The 20,375-nt window shown below is 38.1% G+C and overlaps 1 protein-coding gene across 50 annotated transcripts in view; it reads right to left on the reverse strand.

The window, feature by feature from the left end:
• Positions 1-20,375, reverse strand: part of ANK2 (ankyrin 2) — a 684,658-nt gene that overhangs the window by 42,009 nt on the left and 622,274 nt on the right. For 33 of the 50 annotated variants that reach the window (XM_043870805.1, XM_043870816.1, XM_043870789.1 and 30 more), the window contains 5 exons: positions 12,423-12,647; positions 9,453-9,607; positions 6,299-6,510; positions 5,789-5,993; positions 2,710-2,806 (listed from right to left, as the gene is read on the reverse strand). In XM_043870805.1, the coding sequence (XP_043726740.1) occupies positions 2,710-2,806; positions 5,789-5,993; positions 6,299-6,510; positions 9,453-9,607; positions 12,423-12,647 (894 nt within the window). Of the gene's footprint in view, positions 1-2,709; positions 2,807-5,788; positions 5,994-6,298; positions 6,511-9,452; positions 9,608-10,607; positions 10,707-12,422; positions 12,648-19,129; positions 19,166-20,375 lie in introns of all 50 variants that reach the window. The other 17 variants (XM_043870793.1, XM_043870810.1, XM_043870785.1 and 14 more) reach the window with 3 other exon arrangements.

The raw sequence follows: 20,375 nt of genomic DNA on the forward strand, positions 1-20,375 counted from the left end.
TAAAGTCAGTTATCTGAAATTTAATTACAGTCATCCCTCAGTATCCATGGAGGATTGGTTCTTGGAACTCCACAGATATCGCGATCCCCAGATGCTCAGGCTCATTTTACAAAAAGGCAGAATACGGGCGGTCCTCTGTATCCATGGACTCCACAACTGTGAGAAAGGATAGTTACGTGAGAAACAAATCAGTTCCTTCAATACAATCAGAGTAATCATTACATGCCTCTTGGAAAAAGTGAGAAGCAAGAGAGGGAGAGAATGAGAGAAAGCAAAAACAAAGGGAAAAAAAGACAGGGAAGGGAGGACATGGAGGAGGACCGATGAGGAGGAGGGAGAGACAAGGAGGCACCAGGTGTTCAAGGTCAAATATTAAACACTGTGTGACTTTCTTCCCTGGAAAGTCTGAGTATTCAGTCTTCTGAAATACATCTTCAGGGTCTAGAATCCTTTTGTGGTGCACCCTGGTATCATGCCAATATCTTGCTGGATGAGCTTCTATATTCTTTGATCGGCCCTGCTGTTCTTCATTTCAGTTCCTAAAACTCTTTTCAACAAAAACTACCTAATGTTTCTTCATCTCATCATTCTTTTCCAAAAGACTCATAGTCACCAAGGTTGGATCAACCAACCTACTTTTTAAAAAATATGCTTTTGCATCAGAACTCCTAAATATTGCTTAATATAACCCATAGAAGAAATCATTGGCTTTGTGAATTTATGATTTCTAGCCTCAGTCAAATCTGTGACATATTTTGGTAAATTTTTTCTCAGATATCGTTTTATATATTATAGTAATGTTGCTAAACCTTTACGACACCCCTCAGGCCTTCAGAAAGGTAACTTCACAGAAAAAGCAGTAACCATCAGATGCACTTTTTCTCAATTTGCTCTTTATACACATCAAAGATTTATTCCACGTCCTCTCACTTTGAAACCTTCCTCCATCACTGATCCCTCCTTCCTGACTCATTGCTCATAATCTTTAAACGTTTGGAAATTTCCTTATCTTCTTAGTTTTTCTTTCCTTTAAGTTCCTGATCCATCTCTCTTCTACTTTTTAATTGGGATAAAATATGATTTAATTGGCAGCCTCAACTCCAAGAAATGGGCTGTGTGCACTAATGATCATATAAAATTTGTCATCTTAACCATTCTTAAGTGCTCAATTCACTGGCATTAAGTACATTTAAAATACTGCACGAAAAAAAAAATAAATAAATAAAATACTGCATGACCACAGCCACTCTCCATTTCCAGAAATTTTTCATCATCCCAAACAGAGACACTATACCCATTAGACGATAACTTCGAACTTTACCGTTCACCTCAGTCCCTGGTAAGCTGTTAAACTTTGTCTGTATGAACTTGCCTACCCTAGGTACCTCGTTTATGTGGAGACATGCAATATTTGTCCTTTTGGGTCTGGCTTCTTTCATTTACTGTAAAGCGTTGAAGGCAGCATAGCTCCTGGTTCTTGGCAGGCACTCAGTATTACCTCCTTCCTCTTTATACTGACTCACCTATACTTGATTCACTGCTTCTTCGACTGTCTGAAAGAATTATATTATTCCTATAATAATGTAATAACTCCTGATTTCTTTGTCTCTCCTATAAGGCCTGCTGTAAATAATGTTGGCCAACATTCCGGCATTATTTCTGAATTATAGACTCTGTTGCTGCCAGCCTCCAATGCCCATCTGCATCTTGGCTCATGTTACCTTCTTTTCCACTTTTACCTGCCTGTTAGGTTTCTATCTCATGGGCTACCTTCTCTCTGACCACTCTGATGTGAACACCCTTTTTTGAATTTTTTCAGTAACTCTTTTGTACCTTTCCATTCAGAACTTGTCGTTTCCTGGCATCAGAGTGGAGATGAGCGAGCGGCAGGGCACACAGACGCACAGGACCAGAGACTCAGAGTTGAGCCCTCTGGGTGGCTCAGACTACAAAGCGTCACTACACCCCGCTGTTGCTGTGCACTGTTATCCATGCATCTATCGTTTTACTCCCTGAATAAGGATGTAAGCTAACCACTCTCAACTTCAGCTTTCTCACCTTTCAAATGGACATACTGCCTCTTGCTCTTCTTAAGTCACAAGATTTTACAGTAATCAAATTAAACAAATAGGAAAACACTTGGCAATCCATTAAAGATCAAGCAAATGAGAACTAATAAGTTGAGCTGGTGTACACACATGCAATAAAACTAGACAAATTAAGCTTTTGAAAGATACGTGACACAAAAAGGATAATATGTAAATATGCTGTGATGCATTAAGAGTCACCGAAAACTCTAAACTGTGTAAGCAAACCTTAACATGCTCTGTGGTTTGGTTATCATTACGTTTGAAAAAAACCAGTTCAGGCTGCTTTGTTGACAGCAGGAAACCCATCATTCCTAAGTCCTTCAGGACTGGAAAAATTAGCTGTGGCTGCTAAAACCAGAGTCTGGGTCATACAGTAATAGCTGGCAATAATTTATTTTCTTTAGATTTTAATCTGAATGGCTGTACTTCATACTTCATTAATGCATTATCACTATTACATTTACTGGCGAGTCTGGTTTAAGACATGAAAGTAAATGCAGGCCATATTTAAAACCAAACCCAAAAAAAATTACTTTTAAAGAATCTATGAAACAAAGCAAAACAAAAGACATTTGGGCACACAATTTCAATGGTTTTTTCTGTGCAGTAATAACCATACCTGGCAGACACATTGGTTGTAAAGGAAACACATTCATTGACAAATGTTAATGGCGTAGTTCCTGTAATATCTTCCCACTGAGCAGGGGTGGTTCCACCTGAAATAACATGATTGTTGAAAAAAAAATTAGGCAGAACTCCAAACTCTGTGTTATAAAATAAAGGTTTTGTGGTTCTGGCTTCTGGCTACGTTCATTCACTCTTCAAGATGACACCCTGGAAACAAAATGACTGAAAACTACATGCTAAAAAAATGACACACACTGAAAACAAACATTAACACCACATTTCACGGAACTAAATTTAAGGGTGGGCATTTGAATAACTGCTTCAAATTACTAGGTGCTCTTTTCTCTCCCTGACATTCTAAAGTTTTTTACTGTAATAGTTTATGGAGATAATTTTGAATTGTATTCAGTTGATGATTTTAAAAGATCCTTCGACTAACCAAGGAGTTGAATGCTTTGTTAAAACAAAAATCCAAATATTCTTTCACTTGACATTTTAGGCAAGTATTTTCAAGAAACAAAATTTCCTTTCAATTTGCAATTGAAGGTTGGCAAAAATCCTTGGAAAATATTAAAAGCTCAGTAAATATTGCAAAGTGAAAGACCAAATGACTGAATGCCTCTGTACACAGACACATCACTCTGGAGGGTGATGTTGACTTTCATTTCTCCTGAGAAATTAAGTTGGCATAAATAAGGACAAAACTGTCTTCAGGTATTGCAGGAGAAATGTATGTTTGAGAAGAGAACAAATTTTGACTTTAAGGTTTCTTAAAGAATGGAATGAGTTATCAAAGTTCCTTATTCTAGGAGGCATAAAATACACATTCTAAACAGAATTCTATAATAGAGCAAAACACAAAAATCCAAAAATCTATTAATGTATTTGTAAAAATTAACAAGTAAGAAATTTTTTAGAACAAATCCATTCCAAGACAGAGGCCCAGAATAACCAGACTAGATGGTGTCAAGGCCCAGGTGGTATCTTCATTTGATCATCTAGAATGGTAGGATGTGCCACAGACATTTTTCAACCTGACTTGTTTTGCATCCATGTTGCTACATAGCATATTATAGGATGATTAATCATATACACATGAACCAAAAAGTATGGGAATGCTATCTAATAAGCAGAAATGAGTAATTGGAGAGGCCCTAAGTGAAGCATAAGATTTCGCACTACTCTCATCTTAGTGCATGTATTTTCTTTTATTATTTTTGCTTGTTTTGGTTTTGAGTGCCTTTTTTTTTTGTGGTCATGCCATGTGGCATGTGGGACCTTGGTTCCCCAACCATGGATCAAACCTGAGCCCTCTACACTGGAAGCACCGTCTTAACCACTAGACCACCAGGGAAACCCCCACGTATTTTAAAATTACATCATATTATTAAACTTATGGGGTAAACTCTTAATAGTTTGCTATCAAGAGTACAGAAAAAAAATACTGGTAAGAAGGAAGAATGAAAAAAAAAAGGAGGAAGAATGAGAGAGAGGATAAAAGAAGGGCTAACATTCCTGCTAAAATGAGGAGAAATGAAAAAACAGTCCAATAATACTGAAGCAGATATGGTTATTATTCCTACTAAAAACAGTATGAATGTTTACTGAATGCTAGTACCATGAAGTTTTTGTTAAATGAGGAAATTCTCAATTATGTAGTTCTAACACAGGTTACTTGTGTGGGTTTTTTTAATCTCTCACCATCTGTGGTAGTATTATTGGTCAGAGACAACCAGTGTCCTGGGAATATCCTTCTGGAGTTTGATGGTTAACTGAAAGCTATTAGGCTAAATATCCTTCCTTTTTCCAAAGTTAGTCAACAGATTAATGATAAAGTCATAACCAATTCCTGGACAGAAAAGTTCGAAATAGTTGGTATAATTATTCAAGATATTTAGTTTGCAACAGGTAGATAAGATGATGCCTTCAATGAAGTCTTGAAGTTTGGGTTTAGAGGTACATGGACTTGGATTTGAATCCCAACTCTGTCAGATATTTACTACAGTATCAGTTCAGTTTAGTCACTCAGTCAGGTCCAACTCTTTGCGACCCCATGAACTGCAGCACGCCAGGCCTCCCTGTCCATCACCAACTCCCGGAGTTTACTCCAACTCATGTCCATTGAGTCGGTGATGCCATTCAACTATCTCATCCTCTGTCGTCCCCTTCTCCTCCTGCCTTCAATCTTTCCCAGCATCAGGGCCTTTTCCAATGAGTCAGCTCTTTGCATGAGGTGGCCAAAGTACTGGAGTTTCAGCTTCAACATCAGTCCTTCCAAAGAACACCCAGGATTGATCTCCTTTAGGATGGACTGGTTGGATCTACAGTTCAAAAGCATCAATTCTTTGGTGCTCAGCTTTCTTCACTGTCCAACTCTCACATCCATACATGACCACTGGAAAAACCATAGCCTTGACTAGACAGACCTTTGTTGGCAAAGTAATGTCGCTGCTTTTTAACATGCTGTCTAGGTTGGTCATAACTTTTCTTCCAAGGAGTAAGGGTTAGGATTAGGGTTCAGAGAGCAGACAAACTGAAACCACAATCACAGACAACTAGTCAATCTGATCACACGGACCACAGCCTTGTCTAACTCAATGAAACTAAGCCATGCCGTGTGGGGCCACCCAAGACGGACGGGTCATGGTGGAGAGGCCTGACAGAATGTGGTCCACTGGAGAAGGGAATGGCAAACCACTTCAGTATCCTTGCCTTGAGAACCCCATGAACAGTATTTACAGTATAATCTCAGGCAAATTATAAAGAAACTTCTCTTAGTCTTGATTTCCTTTCTAGTAAAAGGGGGTTAAAGTTTTCTCAGAGGGCTACTTTGGAGATAAAAATGACAATGTGTATGTATGAAGTGTCTAAAAGTCTGGCATCAGGCTTTATTTAGAAAATATCAGTTCACTTCCTATCCCCTTTCACTTCCCTAGTTAGTGTGCTTTTCCTGAACTAATGCATATTAATAAGGTGCAGGCATCTTATGACAAAGGTAATTTAGTATTTACAATCTAAGTTTCTTCTTCCAGAACTTTCTATTACTAACACAATAGTCCTTTGTGACTCACCTGTGATGCTGCATAGTAATCTTAAGGTTGGTGCATCTCCCCCAAAACCATTCAACATGACATCACTTGAAGCTTTGGGGACAGGAATGGTCATGGTAATTGGCTTGTGAAATTTTCTTCTTCTAGGTTCCAAAGTGACTATAGGGCTAAAGGTAGCTTTGTTGCCCAGAATCTTCTTAACCAACTCACTGTGCATAGGTTGAGCCTTTTAAAAGAAAGGAAAAATATTAAAATAAACAATACATCATTATATTCCATGTCAAATTTCTTAACACATTGTTTTTTATTTCATAAATCAGTTTTGTGTCTTCAAATAGGGCAACTGTAATTTCCTACTGTTACCAAACACTCATGTAAAACTTTATGACACTGATGACTTCTGAGGGCAGCTTTTGCTCACCCAGGAATAATTTGATTCTTTAGCCATTTAATTCTCTTTTGAAAAGCTGATTTTGAATCGCTGGAATAAAATCCATGCTAGGTTTAAGCTGCCTCTTGGTGTGGGCGTACCTGTAGGCCAACACGGATCCGCTTGGTTAGCGCCCCCTCGGGGAAGACGGCCTGCACCTGGGGCACCACGGTGCTGCTCAGCACGCCTCCCTCTGGACCAATGAGGTTGCTGTCCTGCTTGATGCGAGACACCACCGCAAAGTACTGTGGGAAGTCGCGGGTGATGATGCGGCAGATCCGTTTCTTTTCTAGGTCTTCCGGGCTATCCAGCACTGAGACAAGAAATGACCCATCTTCATAGAGCAAGGATTCGCTTTTGAAAGCATTCTAGCAAACTCACTGGCGTAGTTAACACTGAACAGATGTGGCAGCAAAAACCGTCTTTTTTAAATAATAGGAAAATTTAAAAAACAAGGCTATCTTAACAATACCAGAATCTCTCAAGACCTGACAGCATTTGCTTGGCACATTTTCTCTCTTTGTGAAAACTAGGTCTTTTCCAGGGCACTGTGAAACAAAAGCATCTACTTCCAGAGGGAGTTTGAGGGCAATGAAAGGAACCTGTCCTATTTTTGGCTCAACGTGATGAAGAGGAAGTTGATTAAAGAAAGGGGCTCCTTTCTTTGCAAATTTCAAAGTTAGTTCAAAACCAGTTATTTGTGGTTTTAAGAAGTAATATGGTCCTTTTGGTTCTCAGGGGAGGAGTGCAAGAATAAAATCTGTCTTCGAAGGGTAAGATTTGTATCAGGGTGTTCATTCCAGTGGCATGGTTGTCTCTGAGATAATCACTGTGGATATTTTTAAAAGATCATGATTGCAAATTTAGGGTTTCAATATTCCCCTGAAATCATGAACTTACCAAGCAGATCATCTAACATCAGGAGGATGGGATAATGGACTCTTGATAAATTGCATTAGTGTAGATATATAGGGCAATACAGTAAACTCAACTGGTTACAAATTTGAAAATTTGAACTAAGTAGATTATTGAATTTTAAGGGATTATGGAAAGCTATTCATTTTTAGAAAACATTTTACAATTCTTACAGAGGCATGAACAGCAACTGTGTTTTTCTTGACTCTTGAATATAACTAGATAGCAAAAGTCAGAAGTCCCAGGATCTGATCATTCATGACTGAAGACTAACTAATACATTGGCAATTACTAGCATATACTTAGGAAAGAACAGGTTTTCACAGAACAAACATAACAAACATAAAAATACACAAACTCAATTTGGTTTCAAAATGAGCTTTTTACTTATGTAAAAGTTATGAGTGGGTCCCCATCTAAGGACAACATGGCAGTGTTAATAACAGGTAAATATATCAGACAGAAATGTCCTAAACTCAATGCAAGCAAAAGAAATGGTTCCCAGGAGCAGAAGCAGCTCAATACAGCACAGAACAAGCTTTATCAGTAAGAATACTGATCTTTACATCTTAATTGGAAAATACTGACCCACACATCTAGAAGGCATACTTTCCTCTTCGGTGGGCTCTCTTCTTACTAAATCTCAGCAGGGTACAGGAAGAAACATTAAACTGTCAGGCTACACTTTATTATCCATGAGCCTCACATGAAGCTACAGCCAGTGGTCCTGGAAGACTGACAAAATCTGACAAACAGCCACACAGTTGTGTGCCCAGGTCGGTGCAAATTTTGGTATGTTTTTCACACTTGGGCAAAAAGCATGCCTATTTGTGTAGTCACGTAAAGTGGAATATATCTCTGGTTATCAGGACTGACACCTCATCTCTGTGCAACGTCAGGAGGCCTAAGAAAGAACACCTCCCTCTAGGCAAACTAATGTATTTCAACCTGAGGGTAATTGGCCTAAGCTGGGATTTGGGATTTACAGAAACTAAAGCCCTAGTGAAAAATACGGTCCTTAACTATATGTGTCAGTGTGCATATGAAATTCAACCCTAGCTAACTCTCTGTTTAAATTAAGTGTAAACTGTGAGTGAACTTAATTTTCCTAACTCCTTAATAGAAAGTTAAAAGTATTATTCTAGTGAGAAGTTGCTATATAATCCAGAGAGCCCAGCCTGGTGCTCCGTGATGATCTAGAGGGATGGGATGGGGGGAGGGGAGGGAGGCATAAGAGAGAGATAAAGGACTTCTCAGGTAGTGGTAAAGAACCTGCCTGCCAATGCAGGAGAAGTAAGAGGTGTGGGTTCAGTTCCTGGGTTGGGAAGATTCCCTGCAGAATGACATGGCAACCCACTCCAATTATTCTTGCCTGGGGAATCCCATGGAGAGAGGAGCTTGGTGGGCTACCGTCCACAGAGTTGCAAAGAGTTAGACACGACTAAAACAACTTAGCACACACAGTACGTGTATAATCATGGCTGATCTGCATTGTTGCATGGCAGAAAACAATACAACACTGTAAAACAATTTTCCTCCAATTAAAAAATAAGTTAATGAAAGAAAAAATTACATTATCCTATAAGGTAGTAGTTATGGGTATATGTAAGTTTTCCTATAGAAAAGTTTAGCACTTTTTATCAATGCCTTAAATATCTAAATGTTCAGGTTAGGCATTTTAAAAAATCATGGATATATTATCCAGTATCTATCCATTTTGTTATGAAACAGCATCTATTCTATTTGATATTTTAGAAGAGTTTGCACAAGAGATAGAGATGGGGCTGTATTTCTTTATTAATGTAAGATATTTACTATTAAAGAATTTCATTTTCCTGAATGCAACAAAAATAAGACTAGGCAAACATACTGTGCACTCCAATGCATCACCATGGGAATATACCGGAACACTTTTGTTGTTGTTTAGTCACTAAATCATGTCCAACTCTTTTGTAACCCCATGGACTGTAGCCTGCCAGGCTTCTCTGTCCATGGAATTTCCCAGGCAAGAACACTGGAGTGGGTTGCTATTTCCTTCTCCAGGGGACCTTCCCAACCCAGGGATCAAAGCCACATCTCCTGCATTGGCAGGTGGATTCTTTACCACTGGTGCCAAACAAGCTAATGCTCAAAAACCCAGACTTCTTGTTTGGCACCTGCAATAACCTGGTATTTCCTTCACCACAACCTAGCGTCAATAGGCAGGCTTTACTGTGCAAGTGTCAGCAGAGAAGACCCAAATTGGATTAGGTAACACACACACACACCCTAGGATATAAAGAACTGCATCATTATCATGCCTCCACTTCAGAGTCCTTTTAAACCTTCAACATGAAGTACCTTCATCCATGCCATTCAGGATTTCATTCAGCTCATCCTCCGTGTATTCACAGTAATGCTCTTTCCAGCTGTCCCCGTTCTCACTGCGCAGGACCACCAGCTCCCTCTCCTTTCCTCGCAGGGCAGCGAAATGAGGGATCTCCACGATCACAGGCCTGACACAGCAAGGCAGAACACTCAGTGTGGACAGGAGCTAACCACCAGCAAGACAAGCACCTCGACTCTGTCTGTCGCAAAGTGACCTGGAATTCTTCTCCTTCTGGGGACAGGGACAGAGCGGGGCCATCCTCTGGAGCCCTGCAGCTAGCAGACAGTCCCACAGTAGCTAGCACCCCACCTCGGGGGCACCAGTCCCCGGGGCCATGCTGCTACCTTAAGCCAATGATGTCTCCCTGTGAGTGCATGTGGCATTCTGGAACTTCTCCTTTGATAAACGTAAGGATAACACATTTAACCAAAAGAAATGTACATGCATATCTATGAGGTATGCCAATCTCTTAAAATGTTTTCTACAAGGTGCAAAATGACAAAATGGTTTAAGAGGGAAAATGGCTCATACACTGCGTAATTTCATGTGGTAATAAATGAGGAGATGTCAGAAGAGTCAACTACTTCGGAACGCGAGAGACATGCACTCAAGGACTCTTTCCGTCTATTTCCTCCATTCAAGGAAACAATAGGCATGTGTACACAGTGTGGCCCTAAAGGAGCACCTCCGCAGGCAGCCAGGTTGTGTCCAATGCCTATTATATTCAGGATCCAGAACATGCACTGCCCTACTATTTTTCGGTCACATTCACTCTCAAAATCCAGAGAGGCTTTTGATTTTTTTTTTCAGTCCAGGTTGCTTTGATACAGACTCCGAATTTATCATAACAACACCATAACTAGCACATAGTACAACTAGGCAGATCTCATGCTTTAAATGAAAATGAAGGTCACAGCACTTTAAGGGAAAAGATATAAAAACATCACTCAAAAATAAAAGTCACATACCACAAGGGTCAGAAATGGTCCACTAAAGATAGGTTGTACAGAATTTAAATCATAGAGAGGGACATGTCATGGGCACAATGACAAAAAGAGAAATCATATTGCAGAAGAAGGAGGAGAATGGGGGCCCGCAGCCATCGATTTGTTTTAAGTCACTCCTACCCAAGGAATTTGGTTCCAGGAGGCCCCAGCTGAAGGATGCGGCTGACCAAACTTTCTCCCTCATTAAGTGGGGGAGGAGCCGTTGGCAGGTGAAGTTTACTGAGTACATCCAAAGCAGCAGTGAAAGAAAGAACATAGGTAAGCTTCAGGTGTTGTGTTGCACAGAACCCCAGCGTCACCAGCTGATGAACAGAGTGAAGTTTGGTTTCACACTGCGTTTGGTTCTGCCCCCTCCATTGGTCACAAAGAGCGAGAACAGAGACCCAGAGTGTACAATGGAGGCGCGTGGAAGGAGGGCGCTTGGGGGTCGGATCTATTCCTGCTTAGGTTCACCGCCAGGGCATGAGCCAAAAAAAAAAAAAATATGCTCCACAGGAAAGACAAAGCTGTTGGGAATACAATAAAAACTCTGACTCCATAATGAGGCCAGAAGTTTTCATGGGTATTTCTCAACAGATTTGTCAATTATTAAAAAACCTACAACTATCTGTCCATGAGGAAGGAGAAAGGACCTGTTACAGAATATGAAACAAATCACTGGGGAATTATTCCACCCATAATGGAGTTTTCTGATGCAACCCAGAACTTCACAGGCTCCTTCTAAATCTCTGGTCTGTGATAGGAGGACATGGGAGGTAGTTTCCATAACTGGGAAATACATACACACACCTTTTCAGGTGTGAACATAATTTGGAACAACCTGTTAATAGTTTGCTCCAAATTACGAGGCTTTAGAACATTTCCTGAGTTCTAAAGTAAGAAATCCTCTCCCCAGTATGACACTAGCAAAGCAAAAGAGTTCATAATTAATAGGATTTTCTCCCAGTTTTTTAGCACAAAGACTTTATATAACAAGACTTAAATACAACCGATTTGTTTCAAAATGTTTTGAAACTTGTCCCCCTCCAAAACTTCGTTTTGTCAGTTTTCAGCAGGCGCTACTTTTTCTTGGCATACTGAGATACCAGGTAACATAACAGCAGCAGTACAAATAGAAGAAAAGCTTATTTCTGCTCAAAATTGCTAAAATGAGCATGGTGAAAGTCATTCTTGATTTTGTCCTCTTAATGAAATCTATGCCAAATAAAACTGCCAGGATAATTTTTAACTCATGGTAGTAATTTTGATAACAGAAAACACAAATCACATAGATTAAATTTTTGTATGTTCTATAAAGAACACTGCTCTCCAAAGTGAAGACGATGACTGTTTGTTGTAACTATAAAGACGCCAAGTTTATGCTCAGAACAGACTAGCACAGTTGACTCCTGAACAATGAGGTAGGCCCATTTGATTTTTTTCAGTGGCAAATATTTCAGAACCACGTGGTCCACCAGGGGCTGCTGGAGCCACAGATGCAGCACCTGGGATGTGGAGGAGCCTCTTACAGGCAGAGCCAACCCTCAGGTGTTTGCAAAGTTTCGACTGTGTGGGGGGCGGTCAGCACCTCTAACCCCTGCCTTGTTCAAGGGCCAACTGTTTTTTTTCCCTACGACCTTCCCACTTAAATCCAGATTAAAAAATACCTACCATCAACCAGAGTAAGATTATTCATAGTGGAAGCCTGGCAGCTACCATCACATCCAAAGAGAAAGAATAATAATCAACCTGAATGCTTAACCCATTAATGCCTTAAAACAAGAGGCATTTAAGTGCGGTCAAACATTGAGGCATTACTTTCAATTCTTAAAAAATTTCATAGGGGCCAACCTTCTTCCAAAAGTTTGACGTACCTTTTTCCCCTCCATCCTAGTGATTTCATGTAGAGGACAAGCTCACCGGTGACTAACTGGGAGGTTTATCAGAAACCCTTACCCAAGGAACTGAGCACCAGAGGGTCCGACTTCAATCAGACGACTGGCCAGGCCTTCTCCTTCCACCATGGGAGGCATCGTCGCCAGTCTATGGCGTTTGACCAGTCGGCAGGTGACTCGTGTTGGGGCAGTACATTTCCGAGGCGGAATAATGATGCGGAGCCCGTTGTGTCTGCATCCCCGCATGGCACCACCTCGGGCATCCACCATAAAACTAACCAGGAAACTAAAAATCAAAATGGAAGATTAGGTGGTGTTTTGAAATATCGAAGGCAGATAAACAAGCTTTGTCAAGTTAGCTTTTTTCCATAATGCTCTGTTCTTAAAACATTTCTTATTTATATGCATGGTAGCGAAAAACATGCCCTTAAAAAGTAATTTTACTTTATACCAGTGCCTTTATTTCAGTTTGGTTGATGTTTTAATTTCTGTATTTTTTGATTTGTTACTAAAGAACAGTTCTGCTCCTAATTTGACAATGGTGAAATTAAACATGAATTTGTAGATTAAAAATACATCCAACTGACTTAGAAAGTGGAATGAAATTACATAAAGAATATGAGTTTCCTTTTGTTATAAATGCAGAGGCATTTGCTTCCTTCTATATGTGTCCTGAAAAATCCATAGTTTGAAATAATATAAAGACAGAGCAGAGAGGGAAGACTAAATTGTAGCTTTTCTAAGTTAACTCAACTTGACTTTCAAAAATTACATTGTGTCCAGATCATTTTTGCATAATTCTATGACTTAAGAAAAATTCACAGGCTTTCTCTCAAGACCAAACCCGTGTACATGCATCTTGCTACAACACTGTCATACCCAGGATGCAGGTTTTTAACTGATTACATTCTAAAAAAGAGGAAAACCAAAATAATCAAATGCTTTGGAAAGAGCCCAATTACTGATTCAAAGGTGCTTTTTCACTTCTTAGGTGGAAATATCTCTTCTATACCATTTTAATTGATAAGGGTAAGACAGAAAACAAGATTATCAATCCCCTCTGCTCTGGGTTTTGAGGCGGAAATCCTGGGCTCATGATAATGGAAGGCATCTGTGCATCATGATTTTCCCCAAATTATAAAAAATTGAACATGGAAAATCATAGCTAGTAATTCAGAAATGTAAAGGCATCTCTTCTTTTGCTTCTTTTCTGCCAACCTAATGGTTCATGAATAAGGGAATAATGATCCAAGGTGATTTGGCTTGTTTATTTTAACTGTACCAAGAGAAAGTGTTTGTCTCAACTTTGAAGTTGGTTCCTTCAGGATGTTTCTGCAGCTTAGTTTGAGTTCGTCTCACTAGGTTAGTATAAAACTCAAAGTCTGGGAGGCACTCATTTTGTCAAGGAGGAAAAATTAAACCAGGCAATCTGATGGTCATATACATATACACAAAGACACACACAAATAATGTGCACACCCTCTCACAAATAGCATTACTGTCTTTCCCAATGCTCCTTGCATTTGCAAGAATTTTATACCAAAACAGAAAGAGGAGAGCAACACATAGGTATAGTAAGATCTACTAATACTTAACCAGCACAGAACTATACCAGATTCATCACACTCAGATATTACATCCATAACAAACATGTAAAACATTTGAAAGGTATTTTAGTAAAGTAAGTTATGGGATAGAAACACAATATATTTGTGTTATTTTTAAATAAGTGAAGGAAAAATATCTTAGCATCCTCTTCATAGCAGAACACAGAACTCATTAAGCATGCTATTAAACAGAACCCCTGTTGCTAGTAATGCAGACGTCTGTGAAGGACTCAGAGTGCCTATCTGAAGCAGGTCAAGCAGAACGAGACCAAGAGAAGAGGTCTCACACTTCTTTCCCCTTGCAGGAGCCAGTCTAGACCTACCAGTTCAAACCCAGTCCTCTCAGTTTTTAGTATGGGGCACAAACTGGGGAGTATGAGCAACAGGTCAGTTCTGAAGTATGGATGCTTCTGGTCTTTATCAAAACACAATGAGAAAATGTGGGCTGCTTTTCTCATTACTAGTATTTAAGTAGGAATTCTTAAATTATTTTCTATTTGCTTTTTAAAATGCACTATCACTCAAAAGAATGAAAGAACTGGTAAAACGTCTAGATGACTATAAAGGTTTCTTTTCCATTTTATTATTTTCATTTGACTATGATATTTATGTTGATTTTTATAAAAACTAGAAAAAAATGACTGACGTTTCAACCGGTGCTATTTCGAACTCATTGCTGTATTTCTGACTTTCTCTACTTTCTTTGATTTCTTTTTCATCTTTTGATTACTAGCACCCTTGATGAAGAACAGGGACTCAAACTAGTAAGGAATTATTATAATACATCTGATTAATATTATCAATATCCAATACTACCTGTATTTTTTTAAAGCATTCAGGGTGTTTCCCCATTCATGGTACATGCTATTATATTTTCACTATATTTGTTCTGGTAATGGTTTACAGCATATATATTCCATTTAGAATATCTTCTAGTGGTGCATTCTATAAGGAGTGAATTGAAGTAGCTATATACTTGGCTGTAACAATGTCTAAGCACCTACATGTTTGATTAGTTTCTCTGATTTCTATGTTACTGACTTTCTTTCAAAATTTTCTTTTGTTCTCATTTACCCCCAAATTTCCATGCTGCTTTTCATGTCACATTTTCCACACTTCTTGTAAGTGCCAGGTGCTCTGCTAGGAACTGAGCAAGGATACAGAAAGTAAAGACATAGTCACTGCTGCCAAGATGCCCACAGTCTAAGCCCCAAATGTCACAGGATGATTTCACTTACTCGGAATCACTTACTCCCCTGCTCAAGGAGAAATGAGCTAAACCACACACAGGACCATAACAGCGTCACAATGGCAGTGACCTCGTGCTCCGTATTTCTTCCCGTGTCCCAAGTGCCTAGTGCAATGCGAATGGGGCACACAGTAGGCAGTTAAGAAGTAATTGCTTAATAGTGAACGAATGGAAGAGTGAAAAGGGTAAGTTGTGAGAAGCTGTATATATTTGTTTCTAATTGAGAAGAAGGCTAAAGTAGGTTATTTACTTCTTTGATTCCTTGACAACCAATCCAGTCAGACTTCATTCAAATTACTACACTCAAACACTTCAGCTCATAAAATAGCTAAATAGTTGAGAAGGACTGTCTTCAATATTAAATATTCCTCTACAGGCATTTCCCTGCTTGAAAATGAGAGAGTGAGTATATTTATTTCCCTTGATAGAGGATTAGTAGAAAATGAGAGTAAGCAAAAAACCAAGAGTTTGGATACACCAAAGTAATGATTTTGTTAGGAGTGAAAACTATATGAAGAAAGACCAAAGACTGGGATGTAAAAGGGCCTAAAGACTGAAGCTGCAGTAGATAAATTTAACTACATATGTCTTGGTGTCATCATAGATCTAGAAAATTATATTTAAGTATTGCACCAGAACACCAAGCAAATTTGAAAAATTAAAGAGGCAATGTGTCTAATTCAGAGAAAATTTCCAACAAAAACAAGCTTTTGTGTCTTTATGAAATAACTAAAGGAAGTGCAATAGACTAATAAATAGCAACAAGCTCTATTGAGGGAATTATTAGAGGAGAGAGGGAGAGAGAGATGAAGGAAGAGAGGGGCAGGCAGATAGAGAAGAAAGTAAATCAGAAAGATATCAAGAAAGAAACAAAAGGATGGGAAGTCATGAAAGAGCTAAATATTGATAGTCAAAATGAATAAAAATGTTTACAAATTTAGTAAGAAAATACTCTAAGCAAAGCAGACTCAAATAGTGTAACTGAAGATGCTGCTTAAATAGTGAATGATGGAAGAATGAAAAAGGTAAGTTGTGAGAAGCTGTATATATTTATTTCTAATTGAAAAGAAGGCTAAAGTAGAAATTTAACACCCGTCAGATCTCATTAGAGTAAACAACTAAAAAGCTGACTATGCAGAATTATATGTAAAAGTCTTTTCTTCAACTAAGACAGAATAAGAGAAATAACTATTCAATTTCTTTTTTCTAGGTACTGACGAGAAATCTTTTGATAAAAGTCAACATGCTGATCAGTTAATCCAATATAAAAGTTTGTAAATATAAAATTGGCTTATATATAAAGTGTTTATATATAAAATTGTTTATGTATAAATATAAACAAAAGTTTATAATATAAAACTGGCTTAGCATTTGAATATTTTCATTAAAAATATCAGGATATCAAAAGGTGTTACTACTTGGATGTGTGTTAGTCATTCAGTCGTGTCCAACTCTGTGCCACGCTCCTTTCTGTCCATGGGATTTCCCACTGGAGTGCGCTGCCATCTCCTCCAGGGGATCTTCCCGACCCAGCGATCGAACCCAAGTGGCCTGTATTGGCAGGCTGGTGGTTAACCATTGAGCCACCAGCGAAGCTGAGGTAATAGATTAGTGGATAAGTTATTTTGTGATGTATAACAATCTGAAAAAGCAGATTGTAAGAGACATTTTTTTGTTGTATCACAGGAAAAAGTGAAAGGCTAGGGTGACTCATGAGAGAAATTAGTTCACATACCAGATTTTTCTCATATTTTCAGGAGATTAAAAATGTAACAAGATAACCCTAACCCTAACACTGGGAGATGAAAAGAACTAAAGTAAAATGTATTGATAAATGGATTGAAGTTCACTTCCACTGTGAGCTGTGACTGAAGCCTCATCTGTCAATGAGGGATAATCCTATCACCACTTAAGGGTAGAGCAAGAATTAAATCATTGTGGGTCAAGCAGATAGAATTCAATAAATGCACATAATTTTATAGATTTTGAATGTCTTAAAATTAGCGTATAATATAAAAAATTAAACAGAGAAACTAACACTTATTAAATATCTACAATGAACCCAGAGCTTTGCTAAAGTAGTTTAATATGGAGTTTTGATTAGTTTATGAACTGCACTAAAGAAGATGTAAAAAACACTATTATTACAGAGCACAAGATAATTCAACAAGTACCACATTCTTTCCTGGCTCCAGCCTGGATCTATCACGAGATCTAACCCTGTGTTGAATTACTGCTGTAACCTCTAGCAAGTCACTTAACATCTTTAGGTTTCAGTTTTCTTATCCCCAAAATGAGAGACTTTGATTAAACTCAAACTCTAATGTGGCATTCTGGTATTAAAATTCTAACTAGGTTAGTTGACCTACTGGAATGTTCCATTTCAGAAGTTCTGGAAGCATTTCTATTTGAAAAACAAACTGCTATTCCTCCAAGAAATATATACTATTTTTGCTGTATGGCTAAAACAATCAAGAGTAGTTTTGCAGAAAATGTATACACATACTACACTAAACATTGACTTCAGACTGTACAGACAAAAAAAACATCACATAACATACTTGGTTTTAATTGTTTATCTTACTCTTCAAAGGAAATTCAGCAGTCATGCAAAGTAGAAATCCTTATTGAAGTTTTCTAAATTGTGAGATACAGTGTTATCACAATTTAAAAGGAATAAAACAAAAGCAATCCACCATTATTATGCAGATGACTTGCCTAGGAATATGTAGTTGATTAGCTAGACAGATACATGCTTCAGAGGAGGCAGCAGAAAACAATGATTCTGGTCTTTTGAGGACTATATCCTCCACCCCAAAAGTTATGAATCCTTAGGTTTACGTTTAATTCATCCAGGACCATGGGGTAAGGATGGGGAGGAGATTGCAGCATTCAGAGTTAGTTATTGAGTGAAAATAGGAAAAAAGTCTGTCATCAGGGTGCTTCAGTGATCCACACATACATAGCAAGAGGGCCTTCAATTAAATCTGACTTCTGGGTTGCTGTGAGAAAACCTGTCCTCTATAATTTCCTTAATTTCTTCCTAATCTTCCAAATTCCGTCAACGGAAAAACTGATGAAAAATAACTTTGAAATAAAGTGACTTAAACCTGTTAAAATCACCAAAAATGTATTTATCACTATGTTCATGAATAGAAACAAAATATTTAGTGGGTATTGCAGACAAAGTAAAAAAACGGATATAAATTTGTCAAAATTGAAAATTGTCTGATTTGTAGACAATCTTCAGTATCCTGATGGATGACTGTACAATAAAAATACTATAAACAGTAGTCTGATAAGAGCTTTAAAAAATAACTTTATCAAAATAGCATAGAGTCATTGATACTTTTAGAACAGTGGAATCATTCTATAGTACTATTTCCAAAATAACAAAAGTTGCATTTAAAGCAGTACTAGCAAGCAAGTGCACTATTAATAAACTTTCAGCCTTTGGTTCACCTAGACTATAGCTTTAAAAAACTCTGCTAAGTGACACTTAAAATCATAACCTTTACTATAACTTGAAAATAGCTTAACCAATTTGCATAATTGTTGGGAATGACATCTTTCAGCTCTATGTAGCCCTTTTTCTCTGGAAAGCAGCAGAGATATGGAGACTTATGATGAAGACAGCCTCTCACATTAGGTCTACATTCATTTTAGCATAAACCCACTTATTTCCAACAAAATAAAAAAATACCCACTTTCCCTGTACCATAATGGGGAATTCAGTAATGGTCATGGCATGGAGACAATAAATCATTCTCCTTCGTGTGCTCTCTCTCTCGCTCTCTCTGGCTAGGTATGGTCACACTAGAGCATCCCGAGGCAAGGTATAAGGAGAAGGACATGGAGAAAGGGGAAGAGGAGAGGCAACATGTTCAGAGAAGGAATGATGTGGAAGTTCACCTGCTGTTGTCACGATCAAGACATGGAGAGGTGCGGCTGCAACAGAATAGATACTTTAGCACAGAGAAGGAATGGATAAAGCGAAATATAAAGAAGGAAATCAGAAGTGACTTTCAAATGAAATATTCATATACCAATACCATATTCACTGAAAAAAAGGATGGAAATACAAATGAGATACAGCTCTATGAAAAGGCTGAGAGAAGACCCAGATATGGGGGCTATGGAGTAACTCCCAGGTTAGGGAATTGGGATATAAAATCACTGGAGAGGGATTTGTGGCCTTATTCAACATTGGCGTATGTGGGTACTCAAAGTCTAAATATCCAAGAAGCTACACAACATCAAGGGGCAGTATAATGAAAGTTAAAAAGTCTTTGATTTGATAGACATAGTTTTGCCTCCATAGCTTTTCACTCACACTTTTAATACTTTCAAAATAATGGTAATGCCCTTTGGGCTGCTACATAAGAAATGCAAATAGAAAAGGTGCAATTTAAAAATTAGCTCCAATGACAAACAGTAGCATAAACTATAAGGCAGAGTAGATAACATTAATTACCTACTATAGGTAACAAAAACTATGCAATGAAGTCTTAGTGCTTTTTCAAGACTTTCGTTCCCTGTCTTCCTCACTGGTCACATTGTTTAATCTCACGTTACAGTCCTGTCTTTCATCCTCTTCTACTTGAGTCTGCTCTTCCTCAAAACACTCCATATGTTTTCACAGAGTCCACTTGGGTTTTCAACACCTGATATACAAATGGATATACGTATACTTTGGACCAGAAACCTAACTTGACAAAACAGTTGTTTTACCGCTTATGAAACAATTTTCTTCACCCCAAAGAATTTACCTTCATGTACCATTAAAAAAAAAAAAGAATGTTTGAAATACATGAACAACTAAATTAACTGCCACGGGTACTTAGATAAATATTGATGTCATCAAATGAAAAATATCTTTAATTTCAATGAATTTCAAATTTTTTTTTATTTCAAATATCAACTTCCACTATTTGAGCTAACATCTTTACATTTTTAAAAAATAGACTATATTTTTTAGAGTAGTTTTAGGTTCACAGCGAAACCACCTTCAACATGTTTTTATGAAAAGAAGACCTATAAAAGATTGCTTTCCTATTGACTTCTAGTTCCTATGTCTTATATATGAACTGACATCATGAACTGACATTTATTTGTTGGCACTTGGCTGACATTAAAAAACTGTAACAGTAAAGACTTT

Source organism: Cervus elaphus, chromosome 17 (genome assembly GCF_910594005.1).
Source record: "Cervus elaphus chromosome 17, mCerEla1.1, whole genome shotgun sequence".
Taxonomy (NCBI): Eukaryota; Metazoa; Chordata; class Mammalia; order Artiodactyla; family Cervidae; genus Cervus; species Cervus elaphus.